We start from the raw sequence: 17,818 nt of genomic DNA on the forward strand, positions 1-17,818 counted from the left end.
GTAACTGTAATTTGATTATGAGCATTTGAAAACGTGATATAATCTAATTAGCCTACAAGTACTCCATTTTTAAAATCTGATTATGTAATCTAGATTGTATGTAATCAGCACTACATGTATTAAGTTTTTACTTTTATTAAACTATAATTTTTATAATTATTGTATAGTTATAGTATCATATTTTATCACCTTACTGCTATAACTGACTAATATTAACTCATTTATCATTTAAACATTTATCTACAAACCCATGCAAGAAGACAAAAACAACCCGAAACCAAATATGTGATTGGCTTCTTTATTATTACTGCACTTTATTATTATTATTTTTTAAATTGCATTAGTTTATAACATTGCCTGAGGTGAGAAATCATAAAAAACCCTGTAAATAAACAATGATATAAGAAGTGAATGTACAAAAAAAAAAAAATTCACAGGTAAAACAGTTGGGAAGATTTATGCAAAGCAGCGTAGTTTCGAAGGGCAACATACAACCTCCCATTTTAATAATCAAACAGGGCAAAAATCATTCAAATAAAATTATAAACGTATCAATAAATACAAAGAGAAAAATCAATAAAGTGCATTCTGTAACATTGCTTGTACTCTTGCGCGAGTAACTGTCTCTACAGAATCTAAACACTGACACCGTCTATCCTACACACACACACACTTTACAGCACAAATCAATCTGAAAACATGCCATAAAGGCATATACACCCTACCCAAATATTAAAAACATATTCAAAATGATGCTACCTTCACAAAAAGTACTGTGGTGTTACTATGGTACAAAGATGGTACCTGATATATTGTACACCATGGTACTGAATTATTACCATATCCATGTATATTCAGGGAAATACCATGGTTTATGTCCGAAAAAATATGGTATTATCATAGTACAATGTTTAAAAGACCATGCTAATATCAAATTCAATCCATCATTCGTTTCTCCCTCTTAAGGTTAACATTTGGGTAAAGTGTAAAGTCCTGTATTGGCAAAAAAACAGTCAATCAAGGATCAGCTGATTTGGATCATCATTGCACTAACGTGGCACCAAATACATTGCTAGATTCACTACACACACACACACATACACACAGAGTCTCCAAAGTACGTTCACACAAACGTGAGAGATTTAAAGTGTAAACAGATTAGATCAATTCCACATGTCACATAAAGCCACTGCCAAAGTATCATTTCATCTCTCGCAAACCACTAGATGTTTACATGTCATCCTACTACGTAATAAACTCCTATAAAAGATCACGAATATGTAGCAAAAGTGAATTAAAAGCCCTGAATGGATTAAAATTAAACACATCTACACATGGACCACCTCATACTTCACAAACTCTTCTGCATATACTAAAAGATAATTCAGGCTTTGAGAGAATTCAAGTGTATAATCCACAGTGCATTTACTGGCCTATTGATATAATCTAACAGGATGACATCATATAGTGAGCTATTTTCTTCATAGAGTTTGTCTAATAATCTCCACATCATTTCATAACAATGCCATCCTTCAGGTTTTTGCTTCAGTCTCAAGCATGGCAAATTTAACTACTGTATATAGACTCTCTTTGTTTCTTACCAAGACATTTAAATTCAGCCACATAAAAGTCAACATGAAACGACATCTTCAAATATACTTCTACAGATATGTGCTATTATTGCCATAACGCAAACTGCCTTTAAATTGCTGCATTGACTTAGAAAGGCTGCATTTCCCACAAAGTAGCTATTTGACTATACAGTAGACCTTAATCAGGGACTGATTTTACACAGATTAAACGACATTGCAATCCATTAAATTAATTCCTGTCAGAAATGAAATATGGCACTGCCCTGACTAAAGTCTGTTGGTTAAACATTGTGCATGACCAAGGTGGTGTTAGCTGAAAGGGAAAGCCGTGCACTGACGAATCGTGCACAACAACACCAGGAACATGCATTACTACAGTAAATACGGTCAATTTAGATTTCATGTTGACTTTTGCTGGGCATTTCCAGTGCAAATATAATTAAGACAGCAGAAACAAGCACTTTTTCCACACGGTTCTGTCCTTGTGCAACAATCATTTCCCGTTTCTGTTGCCTCTCGCATTAGTATAGCGCTACTGTCTGCAGTTTAACAGTATAGCCGAGGTACTAGAATGAGAGTGTTTAGATCTATAGTGTCGGTCACTTGGTAAACAAACACTTTATAACTACCTCTCGTTTCTAAATCTGACAAACTGATTGGATGATATGGTGATGACTGAAAGTACATGCCCTCTACAGACCTGGCAGGAATGATTGGATGTGCAGTGTTCACTAGCATTAGGTCTTAATTTCATTTTTCATATCTTATTTTTTGACTCTTCTATTCACAATATACAATGTAACATGCATCTAGAGAGACATACTGGTTTGTTCTACATCCACATATGATGGTGCACACACTCGTACACCATATGCACAAACATATTTGACAAGGGTCATTTAGAAGCACCTTTACTTGTTTGCGTTTTTTTAATTTTTTTTTATGTCTTGGCTTGAAAGTCTTTTGAACAGTCTGCATTTGGACAAATACTGGGAACACATCCTGTTTTTAAAGTTCCCAACAGAATATTCCCATTAGAATATTATGAATGTTTGGAAGAGCTCTTTGATGCCTTTTCAGGCTTTGACGATCCAGGACCGGGCCAAGTTCCAGTCAGCCCTCGGCGACTCCCAGACGAGGCCTCGGACTTTCCCAAGGTGGCGGCTCGTTTGTCCTCGTTGGTTTTGGAGCTGTCCTTGGCCTTCCCGCCATCCTGAGAGCCCAACTTCATCGGCCCAAGCACAGTTTTAGCCACACTGGTGAGCTGCGTCACAAAGCTGGACCTGTCGGCAGGAGATACGGCACGGGATTTGCTTGTGCAAGGCGACTTGACGGTTGGAGACGGAGAGGCTTGGGACTCCTCGACCGCTTCCAGCCGGCATCTTTCCTCTTGAGGGGCTCTGGTTGCCCCCGATGGGGTTTGAACCCGATCTTCAATGGTTTTAGACTGAACAGGAATTGCTTCTTTGACTTTAGGTGCGACAACAATACTAGGTACAGTCCCCTCAACGCTTAGAGGTCCTTTACCTGACTTGCTTGCCTCTGGAGCAACTATCTGTGGGGTTTTCTCCTTCGCCGGGATCTTTTCAGTGGCTTTGCCATTCTCAAGCCCTTTAGGACCCTCGGCTTTGCCATTCTCCAGCCCTTTAGGACCCTCGGTTTTGCCATTCTCCAGCCCTTTAGGACCCTCGGTTTTGCCATTCTCCAGCCTTTTAGGACCCTCGGTTTTACCATTCTCCAGCCCTTTAGGACCCTCGGTTTGAAGGCTATGGGGTTTGAGTTCCTGTGATCCAGAGCTTTGGACTATTGGCGTCCAATTTGGGGTCTTGGAGCCACATCCCATTGCAGATGTGACGCTTAGAGATTCGCTCTTTCCCACATCCCTAGCTCCCTCCTTGACTATTGAGACGACTGAGACTTGAGGAGACTCAGACTTGGAGGCAACTTTCTCCTTCTGAGGTGTTTCGGCCAATTGGGTTGATTTAGGATCCAATGGTTCGGTTTTTGACGCGGTTCTTAAAACTGCTTCACTTGAGTCGGGCTTCCTCGCTTTATCCTCAGACTCCCGAGACGTCATTGAGTCCTGCCTTCCGAGATGCCTCGCCGGACTCAACGTGTGCTGGGCGGGCGTGTGCGTTGGCGTTTGTTCGGGTGGAGAGGGCGGAGCCCCGGGCGTATTCTCTCCCTCGATCTCCATCAGGCTCTGGAGAGCGTGTTCGCAATGGAACGACTCCCGACGGTATTCGGCATGCACAACATCCAATCCGTGTTTCCTCATTGACACGCAAAGCCCTCCCTTCCTATCCGAGGACACGGAAGATGAGGAGGATGGGAAAGATGGCGTAGGGGGCGGGCCCAGCTTCTCGGCGGACTGCACCCGCTGGAGGAGAGGGGAACGGGGGGGTTCTGCGCTCTTGGGACGGGGGCGCGTGATTGGAGGAGAGGCATGGAGCTTGGCGGGGAAGGCTTGTGTGGTGTTGGAGCTGCCGACGGTGTGTCCAGCGATGGGCGGTGGGGAGGACGAAGTTGGGGATGGCGTGTGAGCCAACGGGGACAGAGGAATGTTCCCGGCAGATTTGCAGCGAGCAGAACGGTACTGGCGGTGGAGTTTGGGTGAGAGACCGTAGAGAGAGCTTGGCCGCATGTGCTGAGACGTGGCAGGCGAGTTTGGCGTGCTGGACGCGGGAGAGCTGCTCTGAGACGACGTGCCTGAAACGACAAGGACAGAACCAGGTCAGAACCTCAAAGGAACATGTAAAGGGCACACAATGATCAGGCAAAACACCCAAACACTGACTGAAGTTAAATATCAAAGGCTAATTGAGTTAATTTCAAAGCACGTCTGCCGGAAAACAAAGAGGCAACACACGCCACAGAAATATCATCTTCAGTAGGTCAAATGTCACTCAAGTACATAAGGTTAATCAAAACTCAATATTACAAAGCAAAATTCTGCTTTTGTTCTCTAGAAAGGAATTCAGACATTATAATACAATTGCTCGACTAGTCAAAAACTTAGACCCCAATCATATTCTTTTATGTCATGCATCATATATTGCATGTATATCAACACATGCTTTCAAGCACGATCTTCAGAGACATTGGACTCTGCTATGAGGCACATAATGGGGGATTTTCATGTATGCTTTGCATTCTCAGCACTAGTCAACAGTCTTTCACAGTCAATATGTTTAATGCAAGGTGTCTGAATAAAATACATCCAGTTACAAACATTAAAGTGTAACTGTAGCGCCCCCTTGTGTACTGCTGTTATAACTGTAATGCAAGCATGCAAGCAAAATGTTTAAACACATGTGCAATGTATTGAATCTTCATTTGCATACTAGCATAATCAGCATCTCAATCAGTCAAGCTAAACTAGTAAAAGTAGTACAATGCAAATAAATAATATTTAATAAATAATGCTTATAATAAATTTACATACTACTGCCACTACTACTAATAACAATTTTGTACAAGATCAGAATAAAGAGATTTTTTTTTAGTGTTGTAATTATACATATATTTTTTTAATTATACATGTTTATTTGATTTAATATTTTATAATAATGAAGCCCCACCACGGGTTTGTGTCCCCTTGGTTGGAAAACCCTGGTCTAGAAACACTCATTTTGACTAAATAAAACAAGTATAAATGACACCACAGATTCAGCCAATTAGATTCCACTTCATACAGCAGTGGGAGGAACTCTGACCGAGGTGGGCGGAGTCTGGAGGAGAGCGGTAGGTCTGAGTGGGCGAGCGAGCAGACAGGTTGTGTGTCGGAGATCCCGGCAGACTGTCTCCGGACGACAGCGAGCGATTCAGAGAGGACAGACTACGACTGGTGTGAAGCAGGTTTGACTGTTTCGTGATCTTACGAAAGAGAGAGCTGCGCTTCTTACTGCAGACAGAGAGAGAGAGAGAGAGAGAGAGAAAAAAACTGAGTCAAGCCATTATGTAAATGAGGTGTGTATTTTATGCAAAGGCATTCTCTCTTTCTAACCTCTCTTGTCCATCTTTTGGAACCGACTTCTTGTTGCGTCTGGCCATCTTGGCTTTGTAGCTCAGCTTCCTGGCCGGCCCGATCTTTATGGATGTGTTTTCGAATGGAGTAGTCGTCACTGTTACTTTGCTGCCACTCTGAAATTACAAAAGCACCATGTAAAGTTATTGAGTATTATCTCTAGAAAGTAATTATCATGGAACAAGAGGTCTGGGGTGCGTTTCCCAAACAAAGACGTAACTCGCTGCTTAACTACCATAGTACGATGTATTGTTGAAGAAATCAACTAGCCAGTCACGACTGTTTCCCGAAACCACATTGTCTCAAATTGGTCTTTTTGTCTTATTGTTGCAAATTTGAGGACTACTTCTCATTTTTCTCAGTTATTTTGCTTTGTTTCCAGATTCAATCATAGGCTCGTTCTTACGTTCTAGAGCACGTTCACACATGCGCACTCTTCAAAAACAATGCTTTAAATCTCTTGACAAACTAAAAGACGTACATGACATTTGTATGTATTCTAAATAAAAGATACAGACTGCACTGAATGTCAGCTCTGTTATTTGACTTAAGATAAGGATTTAGAGTCCACGTGTCATGCAAACAAGAAACTATGCTTCTAATCACAGGTTGAGAGCTTTCTTTCCAAACACACAACTGATGCTGTTTGCAAATGTTCGTTAGAACTGTTTTCGGGAAACACCGACTCGTTGAACTAAGCTGATAACGACAGAACTTGCGACCATAGTTGGCTAACGATGCTTTCGGGAAACGCACCCCTGTTTGTGATGCCCGTACCTTCAGAATGAGCTCCACCACCTCTGTGTGGACTAATCCGTGCACAGACTCCCCGTTCACATGGGTAATGAGGTCACCGGCACAAAGCCCCGCCTCCTGGGCTGGCCCGCCACACTCTACATGCTGTGATTGGAGGAAAGCAATGTCAATCTTTACATGCAACACATTCTTCAGCAATAAATTCAGTAGGATGTCTCAGAATGCGCTCGTACCCAGACCATGTGATGCACACTGTACACGTGACTGTCGCCCATGTAGACTCTGATGGCACGCAGCGTGAAGCCGTACTTCTTCCCAGAGCGATGGATGGTGATCGGCGAGCGCAGGACGTTGACCGTGGGCGAGTAGTCGCGACTCGGAGACGAGTCACGAGACGAGGGATTGGACGAGATGGAGCGAGGAGACATGGGACTGGCGAGTGGAGACGTGCCATGCTGCTCAACTACAGGAGGAAAAATAAAATCAAACATCTTAATATAACAAAAGCTCATATGTAAACGCCACATATATTAAAAATAATGCAAAACCTGACTAGAAAATTGTACAAAAAATTTGGTGTAGTGATTTTGTAGATTTGTAGTATGTAGACAAAAAAAAGTTTCGTCGTTTTTACACCGAACTTACATGGAAAAATGCACATAAGAATGGTTTTACACAAATATAAACCCCATGATTTTATAAAAGCATGAACACAGCTGTCTGTAATATCATGTCTTGTATATAAAAAATCTTTAATAGTAATAAATAGTACTTTATTGTATTTATCAAAATATCTTATTGGTCGTTGACATTTATAGCATGTTTGAACTACAGTTTGCATTTTATATTATATATTATAAATATATATTATTGTCTCAATTTTGAAGGTTGTTGACCTTTTAAAACTTAAAATACACTTATAGGGACTTATTCATGAAACATAGGCAGAAAAAAATCATTCAAAAAACAGTCATTACATTGAATTTTTTTTTTTATATGAAAAATTATGTAGTTTTAATAAAATTTTTTTTTATTAATTATTAACCATTATTAATTAAAAGAATTAAAAAAATTGAATCACACATTAAAAAACATGATGTCATGTACATCAAAATAATAATACTTAAATATTATTGGATGTTGATGCTTATGATCATAATAAAACTGAGTCTGGAATGATATCTCACCTGCAGGTATGATGACAGACAGGGCCGTGGTAGAGGCCGACTTTATGACTTTGGTGCCGGAGCGAGTCGTGGTGCTTTTCCCACTGTCAGTGGGAATCTGATGATGACGAGCTCTTCGTAACACGAGGTCACTTCCGACTCGAGGCCCAAGCGAGTCTGGAATGTGCAGAGGCACGGCGGCATCGGCAGGCCGCAGAAGTTTATCTGAGAAACAGGAAGATTAATATGAATTTTAGAGTGACTAACACCCAGGAACACAACAGTATAAATGTATGAAATTATTCTCTATATTTGAAAACCAAATTACCTCCCAAATGTCCCACTGACTCCAGCAGTCCGGAGCTGACGGGCACGCTGGCGCCCTCTAGTGACGTACCCCTGACTTTGATCGCTGGCTGGCGAGTGTGCACCTCGCCGTCTCCCTCTAGTGGAGAAGCGAAGCGGTGCGTGTCCATCAGCGCTGAGAAGCGGCGGCGAGCTCCGGGAGGACTGGAGTCTGATTCAGTGAAGGACGACTCCGAACACGACAAACGCTTCCTAAAACCGGGAAAGGAGGACCATCAGTGGTTTTTGGAACCATGGATGCACAAAAAAACATACTAACAGGTTATTAGGTGATTCTGAGTGGTTTCAAAACTTGCTAGGTGGTTTCTAATTTGTTCTGAGTGGTTGCTAGGGCGTTGCTAGGTGGATACTAGGGTGTTTTAGTGCATGCTACAACCCGTTAGATGAGTAACTTTAAACGTGCTACTATGTGGATGCAAGGTGGTTTCTAAGATGTTGCTAGGTGGTTACTAGGGTGTTTTTAGTGCATACTATGGTGTTATTAGGTGATTCTGAGTGGTTTTAAAACTTGCTAGGTGGTTGCTTGGTGGTTTCTAATTTGTTCTGAGTGGTTGCTAGGGCGTTGCTAGGTGGATATTAGGGCGTTTTAGTGCATACTATGGGGTTGTTAAATGAGTGATTTTAAGCTTGCTACTATGTGGATGCTAGGTGGTTTCTAAGTTGTTCTGAGGGGTTGCTAGGTGGATACTAAGGTGTTTTAGTGCATACTATGGGGTTGTTATATGAGTGATTTTAGACTTGGTACTATGTGGATGCTAGGTGGTTTCTAAGGCGTTCTGGGTGGTTGCTAAGGTGTTGCTAGGTGGTTACCAAGGTGTTTTAAGTGAATATTATGAGGTTGTTAGGCGGTTCTGAGTAGTGTTAAACTTGCTATGGGTTGCTAGGTGGTTTTAACCATCAATGTTCAATTAATAATTAAAAGTCCATTTTAAGGTTGAAACATAGTGCTCTCAATGGCATTGCTAGTGTGTTTTTAGTGCATACTAAGCAGCTGTCAGGCAGTTCTGGGTGGTTTTAAATGTGCTACTATGTGGTTTCTGAGGTGTTCTGAGTGGCTGCTGGGATATTCTGGTAGGTTGTCAATGTTGTTGCTCTTACATCTCAGGGGATCCGGTTCTCCAGGTCTTTTCTCGGAGAGTCAGGCTGCCCAGACTCTCTCTCTTCCCGCGATCTTCCCTGTGAGCTTTGGGCTCTCGGCGGGTCACCACAGGTTTGTGCTCCAGCTGGGACAGTTGCTCCATGCTGCTGTACACCTGTGATTCAGACAGATTACATGAGTCCTGGAACAGACTACATTACCCATAATCCTCAGTATATGATGAGAGAGGTCAAACCTTGCTGAAGCGTGGAGAGCAGGAGGAGAAGTGGTGAATCTCCACTGGCTCGTCATCATTGGTGTCGTCCTCATCGTACGAGTGAACGTGATGATACCGCTCGGATCGCGCTGAAACGGACAGATGAGTTACTCCTAAAGGCCCCGATATACTCAAAGTTTTTTTTCATTCTTTGTTTAGGAATAAAAAAAAGTTATAAGTATGTGAGGGGTATATTGTTAGTGAACATCTCAACACTGTTCACCCTGCTGAGAGCGACGTAAATATGTGCTGCGAGCTTTCCTCTCAATAACAAAATAAACATAAATAAAAATGATATCGGTGAGACAACAACAGTTAAGAAAGCATCTGATCTGATCAGAGATGTTTGCACCAGATATACAATTCAGCACTCCAGTCAAATTGTGGTTATTTACATGTAGCTCTTTATACAATAGATTGCTTTAAAGCAAGCAGCTTTACAGTATTAAACATGAAAAACCACGTCAGTGTTGCTTTCCATTAGAATTACAACTTCATTTTCTACTATAAAGCATCTCTCCAGTGTGTTCATGTTTTCACTCGCGGTTGCCTGAACTCAACGGACTGAACAGGAGAAATTAACTGGAGAAAATGTCCACATAAAAGAAGGTGGAGCCTCAGAGCCACACCCACCTATTACATTATCACCACTGACCAATGGGAGTTTGGAGGCGTTTATTAGCCACAGTGAACTTTTCCGGAAAGTTCACATTGGCAAGCTGTTTCAAACTCCCGAAATTAACTCCAAACGAACTTTGTTTTGGCCTGATTGTGTTTTCGAAATGACGCCTCAGCAGTTCGTTCTTCGATTTCGCTTTACATATAACAGACACCAGCATAAACACACACAATCCACCCGTCCGTCACTCACTATCGAAGTAGCTGGTGTCCTCCTCCGACTCCAGATGCGGGATGAACTCGGCTTTCTGTCGGAGCAGGCCGCTCCAGTCCAGATCACAGAAGAACGAATGCTGCTTCACCTCGAATGCTCCACCTGCGCACAAACACACCCCTCCATTCAGCGTGAGCAGAACGTCTGACTCGACCAAAGCAATCAACCACGAGAGGTGGACACAGTAACATGATAGAAGACAATCAAAGCTACACAAATAATCAAATTATAGCAATCATCAAAAATAGATGTTAATATTTTCTTTAGACATTGTGTTGTTGCTAGAATGGTCTGAGTGCTTGCTAGGCCAATGTTAGGGGGTTACTATGGTGTTTTTAGTGCATACTATTGGGTTATTAGGTGATTCTGAGTGGTTTTGCTAGGTGGTTTCTAAGTTGTTCTGAGTGGTTGCTAGGGCATTGCTAGGTGGATACTAAGGTGTTTTGGTGCATACTATGGGGTTATTAGATGAGGGATTTTAAACTGGCTACTATGTGGATACCAGGGTGTTTTAGTGAATATTACGAGGTTGTAAGGTGATTCTGAGTGGTTTTAAACTTGCTGCTATGTGTTTGCAAGGCATACTGTTGTTAGGTGGCTCTGATTGGTTTTAAACTGGCTATGGGTGGATAGGTGGTAGGTAGGGTCTTGCTAGGTGGTTACCAGGGAGCTTTAAGTGAATTGTATGGGGTTGTTAGAAGGTTCTGAGTGGTTTAAAACTTGCTATTGGCTGCAAGGTGGTTTCTAAGGTTTTCTGAGTGGTTGCTAAGGTGTTGCTAGGTGGTTACCAGGGAGCTTTAAGTGATTATTATGGGGTTGTTAGGTGGTTCTGAGTGGTTTTAAACTTGCTACTAAGTTTTTGCTAGGTGGTTTCTAAGGTATTCTGAATGGTTGCTGGGGTGTTTTTTAGTGCATGCTATGTAATTAGGTGGTACTGGGTGGCATTACACTTGCTACTGTGTGGTTGCTAGATGGTTTCTAAGGTGTTCAGAGTGGTTGCTAGGGTGTTTAAGTGCAGTTATGATTTGTATTAAATGTGCTACTGCGTGGTAGCTAGGTTTTTTCTAAGGAGTTCTGGGTGGTTGCTAGGGTGTTGCTGGGCTATTCTGGGGGTTGTTATGTTGTTGCCATGGTATTCAGACCTCTAATCCCTCCTTAAGTTTAAGTCTATGGGACCTTTTCATCTGTTTTATTGTGCACAAATGAACTGGGGTTTGAATTTTAAACTATTCTCCGGCAAATAAATATTCTTACTTAATTGTCATAATTTATGCTAAAAATGCTCAATGTTAATCAATGTCAGCAGGTAGAGTGCTTGTGTTCAGTCACTGAGGGTCACATGACTGCAGGTGTGTGAGGTCACCTGTGCCCAGTCTGAGCAGCGGGCTGGTCTGCAGTAGAGATGAGATCAAGTGCTGTGCGTCAGCGGGGAGAGCGTCATCCTCATCTGGCCACACAATATCATCTACACACACACTTTAGGTTAAATAACACTGTATTTTTTGTAATCAGTATTTTGTCTTATTTTCTAGTAAAAATATTGAAAGATCCTTAAAACAAAAATATGTATTTAAAATGTGACTATTTGTTTGCTTTTTGTGTTTTTGGAATTTCCTGTTAAAGGTTCACTGTTAAATGGGACTATTTCTATTGTTTACTTTGATATCTATATTTTCATTATAGATATTTTACATTGTCTGCATTGTATACATCCTTTGCTTTTTTTACTGTAAAATGAGACCGTTTCAGTGTGTAAAATATCTGATGTTGTGACGTCTTTACCTGAGATCACCTGACCGAACAGCTCCTCGGGTGTGTCGCCGAAGAACGGCACGCAGCCCACCAGGAACTCGTAGAGGATGATGCCCATGGCCCACCAGTCCACCGGCTTCCCGTATCCCTGCCGCAGGATCACCTCCGGAGCGATGTACTCCGGGGTGCCGCAGACCTGGGGTCAAAGGTCAAGCCTCTGAGCATGACTTCAGCACTGACACTTCATGAACTTGAGTTCAAAATTGTGCTACATTAATTACATTTGTTATGTTTAAATAAATGTATTCATAATATAATTAATCATAATTATAATTAATTGGAGACAAGTGCAAATGCTACTAAGTAAAGCCAGGTCATATGGACAAGGAACAATTAGTTATTAACCAACTACACTTGCATATATTTCCTGAAAAAAATGAAAGTGGTGTTAATGAATACAAAACTCTCCACCATTGCTATGCAGTTGCTTAGGTGTTTGGAATCTTTGGAATTTTTAGAATGTTGGTATTTGAAATTATTTTTAGAATGTTGGTGTTTGAAATTATTTTTAGCATGTTGGCGTTTGAAATTATTTTTAGAATGTTGGTGTTTGAAATTATTTTTTAGCGTGTTGGTGTTTGAAATTATTTTTAGAATGTTGGTGTTTGAAATAATTTTTTAGCGTGTTGGTATTTGGAATTATTTTTAGAATGTTGGTATTTGGAATTATTTTTAGAATGTTGGTATTTGGAATTATATGTTTAATGTTGCTTTTTGGAACTATTTTTTTTAGAATGTTGGTATTTGGAATTATTTTAGCATGTTGGTGTTTGGAATTTTTTTTTGAATGTCGGTATTTTAAATTATTTTTAGCATGTTGGTATTTGGAATTATTTTTAGAATGTTGGTGTTTGAAATTATTTGTAGAATTTTGGTGTTTGAATTTTTTTTTTAGAGTGTTGGTATTTGGAATTATTTTTAGAATGTTGGCTGTTGCTTATTGGCAACTTGTGACACTGGCATTAATTATTAACTACACTAAAAAGACAGAATATAATAATTTAAAGATTTCATGAATAATTAAAATTGCCATTTTGTGGCTTTTAGTCCCTGTCTGTGATCCGTGTCTTCTAATACGATATTACATTCTTTTTATTATTTTCTCATACCTGTTTATCCAGGAACTCCCTGGTGTCCTTCTCGATGTGTCCCTCGTACAGGTTTGTGGTTAGACTCATGAGACCCATTTTTGACAAACCGAAATCAGTGAGTTTAATGTGTCCCATGGACGTGATGAGCAGACTGACAGAGAGAGACAGAGGTCATGTGATACAGCAACACAAACACACACTGTCAAGCTGAGCGGCAGTTCTGACATGTGTTTAATTATATAACACAATCTGTCTAAATGAAAAGATTTTCATTAATCTCACAGAGGAAGTGTCTGTCACCACCCAGCAGATGGCAAATGAATCCCAGCAATCATTTAATTGATTGTGCAGGGTCATTTAGTAAATGACATGCTCTCTGCTGTCATTATAAAATAGAATTCAGATATAACCAGATTCAATCTCGTCCACTAGGAGGCGTCTTACTTGTCAGGTTTGAGATCCCGGTGCACGATTCCATAGTTGTGAATGTACTCAAGCGCCAGGACGGTTTCAGCGAAGTACATGCGTGCCATTTCCACGGGCAGCGCTCCAATATTCTTTAGCAGCGTTGCACAGTCACCTCCTGAGCCGCGGGAAACACAAAACACAGATGCAATCTTTTTAACATTCTGTTGTGTCTCATAAGACAGTAGTCTCCTGTGTCTCCTTAATCAAAATAACTTCCCCTCCCTCCTTCACAACATCTATTCTCTTATCTGATGATGTGGAAGGGGGAACCTGTCACTCACATGAGATCAGCCAATAGCAAACCACAACCAATCAATCAATTCCACACGGACAAAATCAAGCATTTGTTCTTGTCCCTGAAGCGTTTCACTCGGATATACGTCACAATAGAGAAGAAAAGATGATCGCAACTTCCGTTTCATGACGATTTTATGAGAATCATCTGAGAGTTGATACTTAAACGGTCTCAATAAAGTCTCATGAGCTGCGAAAGAGCGATCGAACTGCGTGTGTGTCTCACCCTCCACGTACTCCATGACCATACACAGGTGTCGTCTGGTCTCGAAGGAGCAGAACATGCTGACCACGAACGGGTTCTCTGCGAAGGTCAGGATATCTCGCTCCACAAACGCCTGCTGGATCTGGTTCCTCAGAATCAGGTTCTGTTTGTTGATCTTCTTCATAGCGAAGCGCTGTCGGGTCTCCAGGTGACGGACCAGATACACCGCGCTGGAAAACACACAGAAACTGTCGAGTCACTGTTTCAACTCTTGTGTGTGTGTGTGTGTGTGTGTGTGTGTGTGTGTGTGTGTGTTCACACACACTACCGTTCAAAAGTTTGGGATCAGTAAGATTTTATTTGTAAAAAATATATATTATTTTATTAATCAATGACGCATTAAATTGATCAAAAGGGAAAGTAAAGACATTTATAATGTTTCAAAAGATTACTATTTTAAACAGTGTTTCTGCAAGTATCTTCAAATTAAATGTAATGCTTTTGAATGCCTTTTTTTTTTATGCCATACATGATCCATGACTAACCACAGATATCTATCTATCTATCTATCTATCTATCTATCTATCTATCTATCTATCTATCTATCTATCTAAATAAATAAATAAATAAATAAATATTTGTGCTGTCAATCGATTTTTTTTTTTTTACTCATTTAATCCAAAAAATTTATTCTGTGATTAACTGCAATTAAAAACACTTACATTTCTGTAGATTTATATCTAGTTTATATATTTTATAAAGTAATGATTTCACAGGTAATCTCCAAATTAATGTAGAAACAACATAAAGACGGTATATTTCAAATACTTGTTTAATGGCATCTTTTTTATGAATGAAGGTCAGTGTCACTGATACAATACAGCTATTGATGTCTGGATAAAAATGACCTTGCGTAGTACAAAGGTGCAAGTGTGTGTGTGTGTGTGTGTGTGTGTGTGTGTGTGTGTGAGTGTGCGGGTGTCAATGAGTGTGTGTGTGTGTACTGGTTTACCCGTAGGCTCCATTGCTGATCAGTTTGATGGTCTGGAAATCGGCCTCTCCGGGTGGCTTCATGGGTTTCATTTTTCCCTGGAAAACAGAAAAATCCCCTCAACACTTTATAGGACATCATTATCCTCTTGTAACAGATGCTTTACTGACAAATAGTCATTTTCGGTTTCTTGGGGCTGTGTGTGTGTGTGTGTGTGTGTGTGTGTGTGTGTGTGTGTGTGACAGCGGCGTAGCCAGAATTTTAATTTGGGGGTTGTCTGTCTATCTATCTAATACATATAATATATATAGGAATACATTTACATGAAATATATTTCACTTAGATACAGATTAACAAAACGAAAGAAAAAACTGTGTGACTAGTAGATGTCTATACTCTGAGTTTGGATTCATTTTTGTGACGCGCTTCACAAACTTCACGGAAAGGAAACCGGGATGGCAGAGACTGGCATCCTATTATCTTTATTTTACAAAAGCACAATGTTTTGATTTGATTGTGAGTGTACACAAATAAAAACAGACCCTTTACAGTTTTGAACGATGTCTTACTCTTAAAACCGTAAATGAGTATTTTAAGTTGTTTCCGCTGTTATAATGAGACAAAATCATTTGGCATTGTGCCGATTAGTGTCGTGGAAGTCCAGTGATGAAATATGCGTGTCCTGGAAATGGGTCAGGTTAGTGTGTGTGTGTGTGTGTGTGTGTGTGTGTGTGTGTGTGATGGGTAGGTTTAGGGGTAGGGTTAGTGTAAGTGGACAGAATATACAGTTTGGACAGTATAAAAACCATTATGTCTATGGAAAGTCTCCACAAAGATAGCGAACCAGACCAGTGTGTGTGTGTGTGTGTGTGTGTTCAGACCTCTGCAGAATCGTCTGTCTCCGGTGTGACGGGGCCCTCGCTGTCATAGTGTTCTCGACTGACCATCTCTGAAACACACACGTCACAGACGGTCAGCACACACAGTTCCTCTATAATGAAATCAGAGAGTGTGTGTGATGTGTGTGTGATTGTGCGCCTCACCCTCCAGAGGGTCTCGTGTCAGGCCCAGCTGGCTGATGATGTAGCGCGGGATGTCGGTCTTCATCAGGTGTCCTTCTTTAGCGTGATCTTCGGCCGCTTCCAGCAGATGATAAAACTCCTCAGGGTTGAACTCCTGCACACGAGCGTGTCAAACACACATCAATCACTGTTGCTGACGGTTACTACGGTGATCTTAGAATCTTGCTGTGCGGTCTGGAATTATATGGTTCCGTTTTTGTAGCAAATTAAACTGAACATTTGTAATTTGCACATGGACATGCTTGCCAAAACTTTGCTAGTTTTGAACTCGGTTTAATGGGGATAATAATTCATTTATGTGGTTTAGTCCTGGAGCAGCACAGAAACATCTCAAATGACTGTGGGAGATTTCGAGGCAGTGAATCACAGAAGGTCAATGATGACACTAACACGCTGCTTCAATCTAAATGCTAATGCAACTCGCTCTTGCTCAGAATGCTTTTTTTCTGAAGTTGGAGTAAAAATTGGAAACGGTCAGGCTTGTGTTATTGGAGTCCAGAGGGGTTTGATGTCATGTTACCTGGTGATTATCTGAGACTTCGATGGATGAAAGAACAAGCTAGAAGAAGAAAAAAACAACAGTTTCCTCACCAAACACTCCAACAGTCGGGCAGGTCGAGCGATGATGAAGAGGAGTTTCTTCACCAACTCAGTGACGAAGGTCAACTCTGAACTCTCTGAGCGCTTGTACGCCTGAGAGACAGATAGAGAGAAAGAGAGATGCATGGAAGCTGATAACACTGATTTATTAAATTAAATATAAATGTTATAGTAATTTATTAATATTATTATGCATGTAATAAAGATTTATTTCTAGATTCTTTATTACAAAATATGTTATATTATATTTTATTATTATTTCTAGACTATTTATTTATTACAAAATACTAGTAATATAATATAATATAATATAATATATACAGAAATGCCATTGGCCCTGGTTATGTGGCAATAAATACATTATAAATACATTATACATACATTTAATATTATTAAGAATCTAGAAAAATATGCATAATATGCATATAAATCATAATAATATTAATAAATATATTTATTGTACATAAATTATATTATAATAAATTATGTAATTATTTCTAGACTTTATTTATTACAAAATACTAGTAATAAAATAAAATAAAATAAAATAAAATAAAATAAAATAAAATAAAATAAAATAAAATAAAATAAAATAAAATAAAATAAAATAAAGACAGAAATTTCATTGGCCCTGGTCATGTGGCGATAAATACATTATAAATACCTTATACATAATATTTTATAAATACTCTAAAAATATGAATAATAATAGTAATAATAATATAATTATTAAAAGTAGTACTAATAATAATAATTATTATTAAAGTATGGAGTAATACATACATATTTTAGAAATTACAATAAATATAATAAAAAATAAATATAATATTAATATTATTATTATTTCTAGAATATTTATAAAAATACTTTTTTTATCCACCACATGGCCTGGGCCAATGGAGAATCAGTATTAATTAAAAGCAGAAAAACAAATGCTACTATGATGCATTAAACCTTCACTTCTGAATAATAATATATCTTTTAATATTTCTTCACGTATTTCAGTGCAGAGATGGTTCTGTTCGACCGGTGTGATGCGATGAACTCACGTCGTCCAGGAGCTTCTCCAGGTTCTCCTGCAGCTCAAAGAAGTAGACAGACGTGATGAGGCCTTCTCCAGA

The 17,818-nt window shown here is 39.8% G+C and overlaps 1 protein-coding gene across 1 annotated transcript in view; it reads right to left on the reverse strand.

Moving 5' to 3' along the window:
* Positions 1 to 266: 266 nt before the first annotated feature.
* The window catches only part of mast1b (microtubule associated serine/threonine kinase 1b), a 39,717-nt gene continuing 22,165 nt past the window's right edge, over positions 267 to 17,818 (reverse strand). The window contains exons 8-27 of the mRNA XM_084387428.1: positions 17,747 to 17,818; positions 16,689 to 16,790; positions 16,059 to 16,191; positions 15,897 to 15,964; positions 15,037 to 15,113; positions 14,046 to 14,254; positions 13,502 to 13,640; positions 13,076 to 13,208; positions 11,937 to 12,102; positions 11,518 to 11,619; positions 10,134 to 10,256; positions 9,242 to 9,351; positions 9,006 to 9,160; positions 7,870 to 8,099; positions 7,563 to 7,766; positions 6,609 to 6,838; positions 6,397 to 6,519; positions 5,599 to 5,735; positions 5,309 to 5,496; positions 267 to 4,301 (exon numbers count right to left, since the gene is read on the reverse strand). The exon at positions 17,747 to 17,818 is cut by the window's right edge and continues 138 nt beyond it. Coding sequence (XP_084243554.1) covers positions 2,635 to 4,301; positions 5,309 to 5,496; positions 5,599 to 5,735; positions 6,397 to 6,519; positions 6,609 to 6,838; positions 7,563 to 7,766; positions 7,870 to 8,099; positions 9,006 to 9,160; positions 9,242 to 9,351; positions 10,134 to 10,256; positions 11,518 to 11,619; positions 11,937 to 12,102; positions 13,076 to 13,208; positions 13,502 to 13,640; positions 14,046 to 14,254; positions 15,037 to 15,113; positions 15,897 to 15,964; positions 16,059 to 16,191; positions 16,689 to 16,790; positions 17,747 to 17,818 — 4,368 coding nt within the window. The 3' untranslated portion in view covers positions 267 to 2,634. The remainder of the gene's footprint in view (positions 4,302 to 5,308; positions 5,497 to 5,598; positions 5,736 to 6,396; positions 6,520 to 6,608; positions 6,839 to 7,562; positions 7,767 to 7,869; positions 8,100 to 9,005; positions 9,161 to 9,241; positions 9,352 to 10,133; positions 10,257 to 11,517; positions 11,620 to 11,936; positions 12,103 to 13,075; positions 13,209 to 13,501; positions 13,641 to 14,045; positions 14,255 to 15,036; positions 15,114 to 15,896; positions 15,965 to 16,058; positions 16,192 to 16,688; positions 16,791 to 17,746) is intronic.

The sequence above is a fragment of the Rutilus rutilus genome (genome assembly GCF_951802725.1).
Source record: "Rutilus rutilus genome assembly, chromosome: 1".
Taxonomy (NCBI): Eukaryota; Metazoa; Chordata; class Actinopteri; order Cypriniformes; family Leuciscidae; genus Rutilus; species Rutilus rutilus.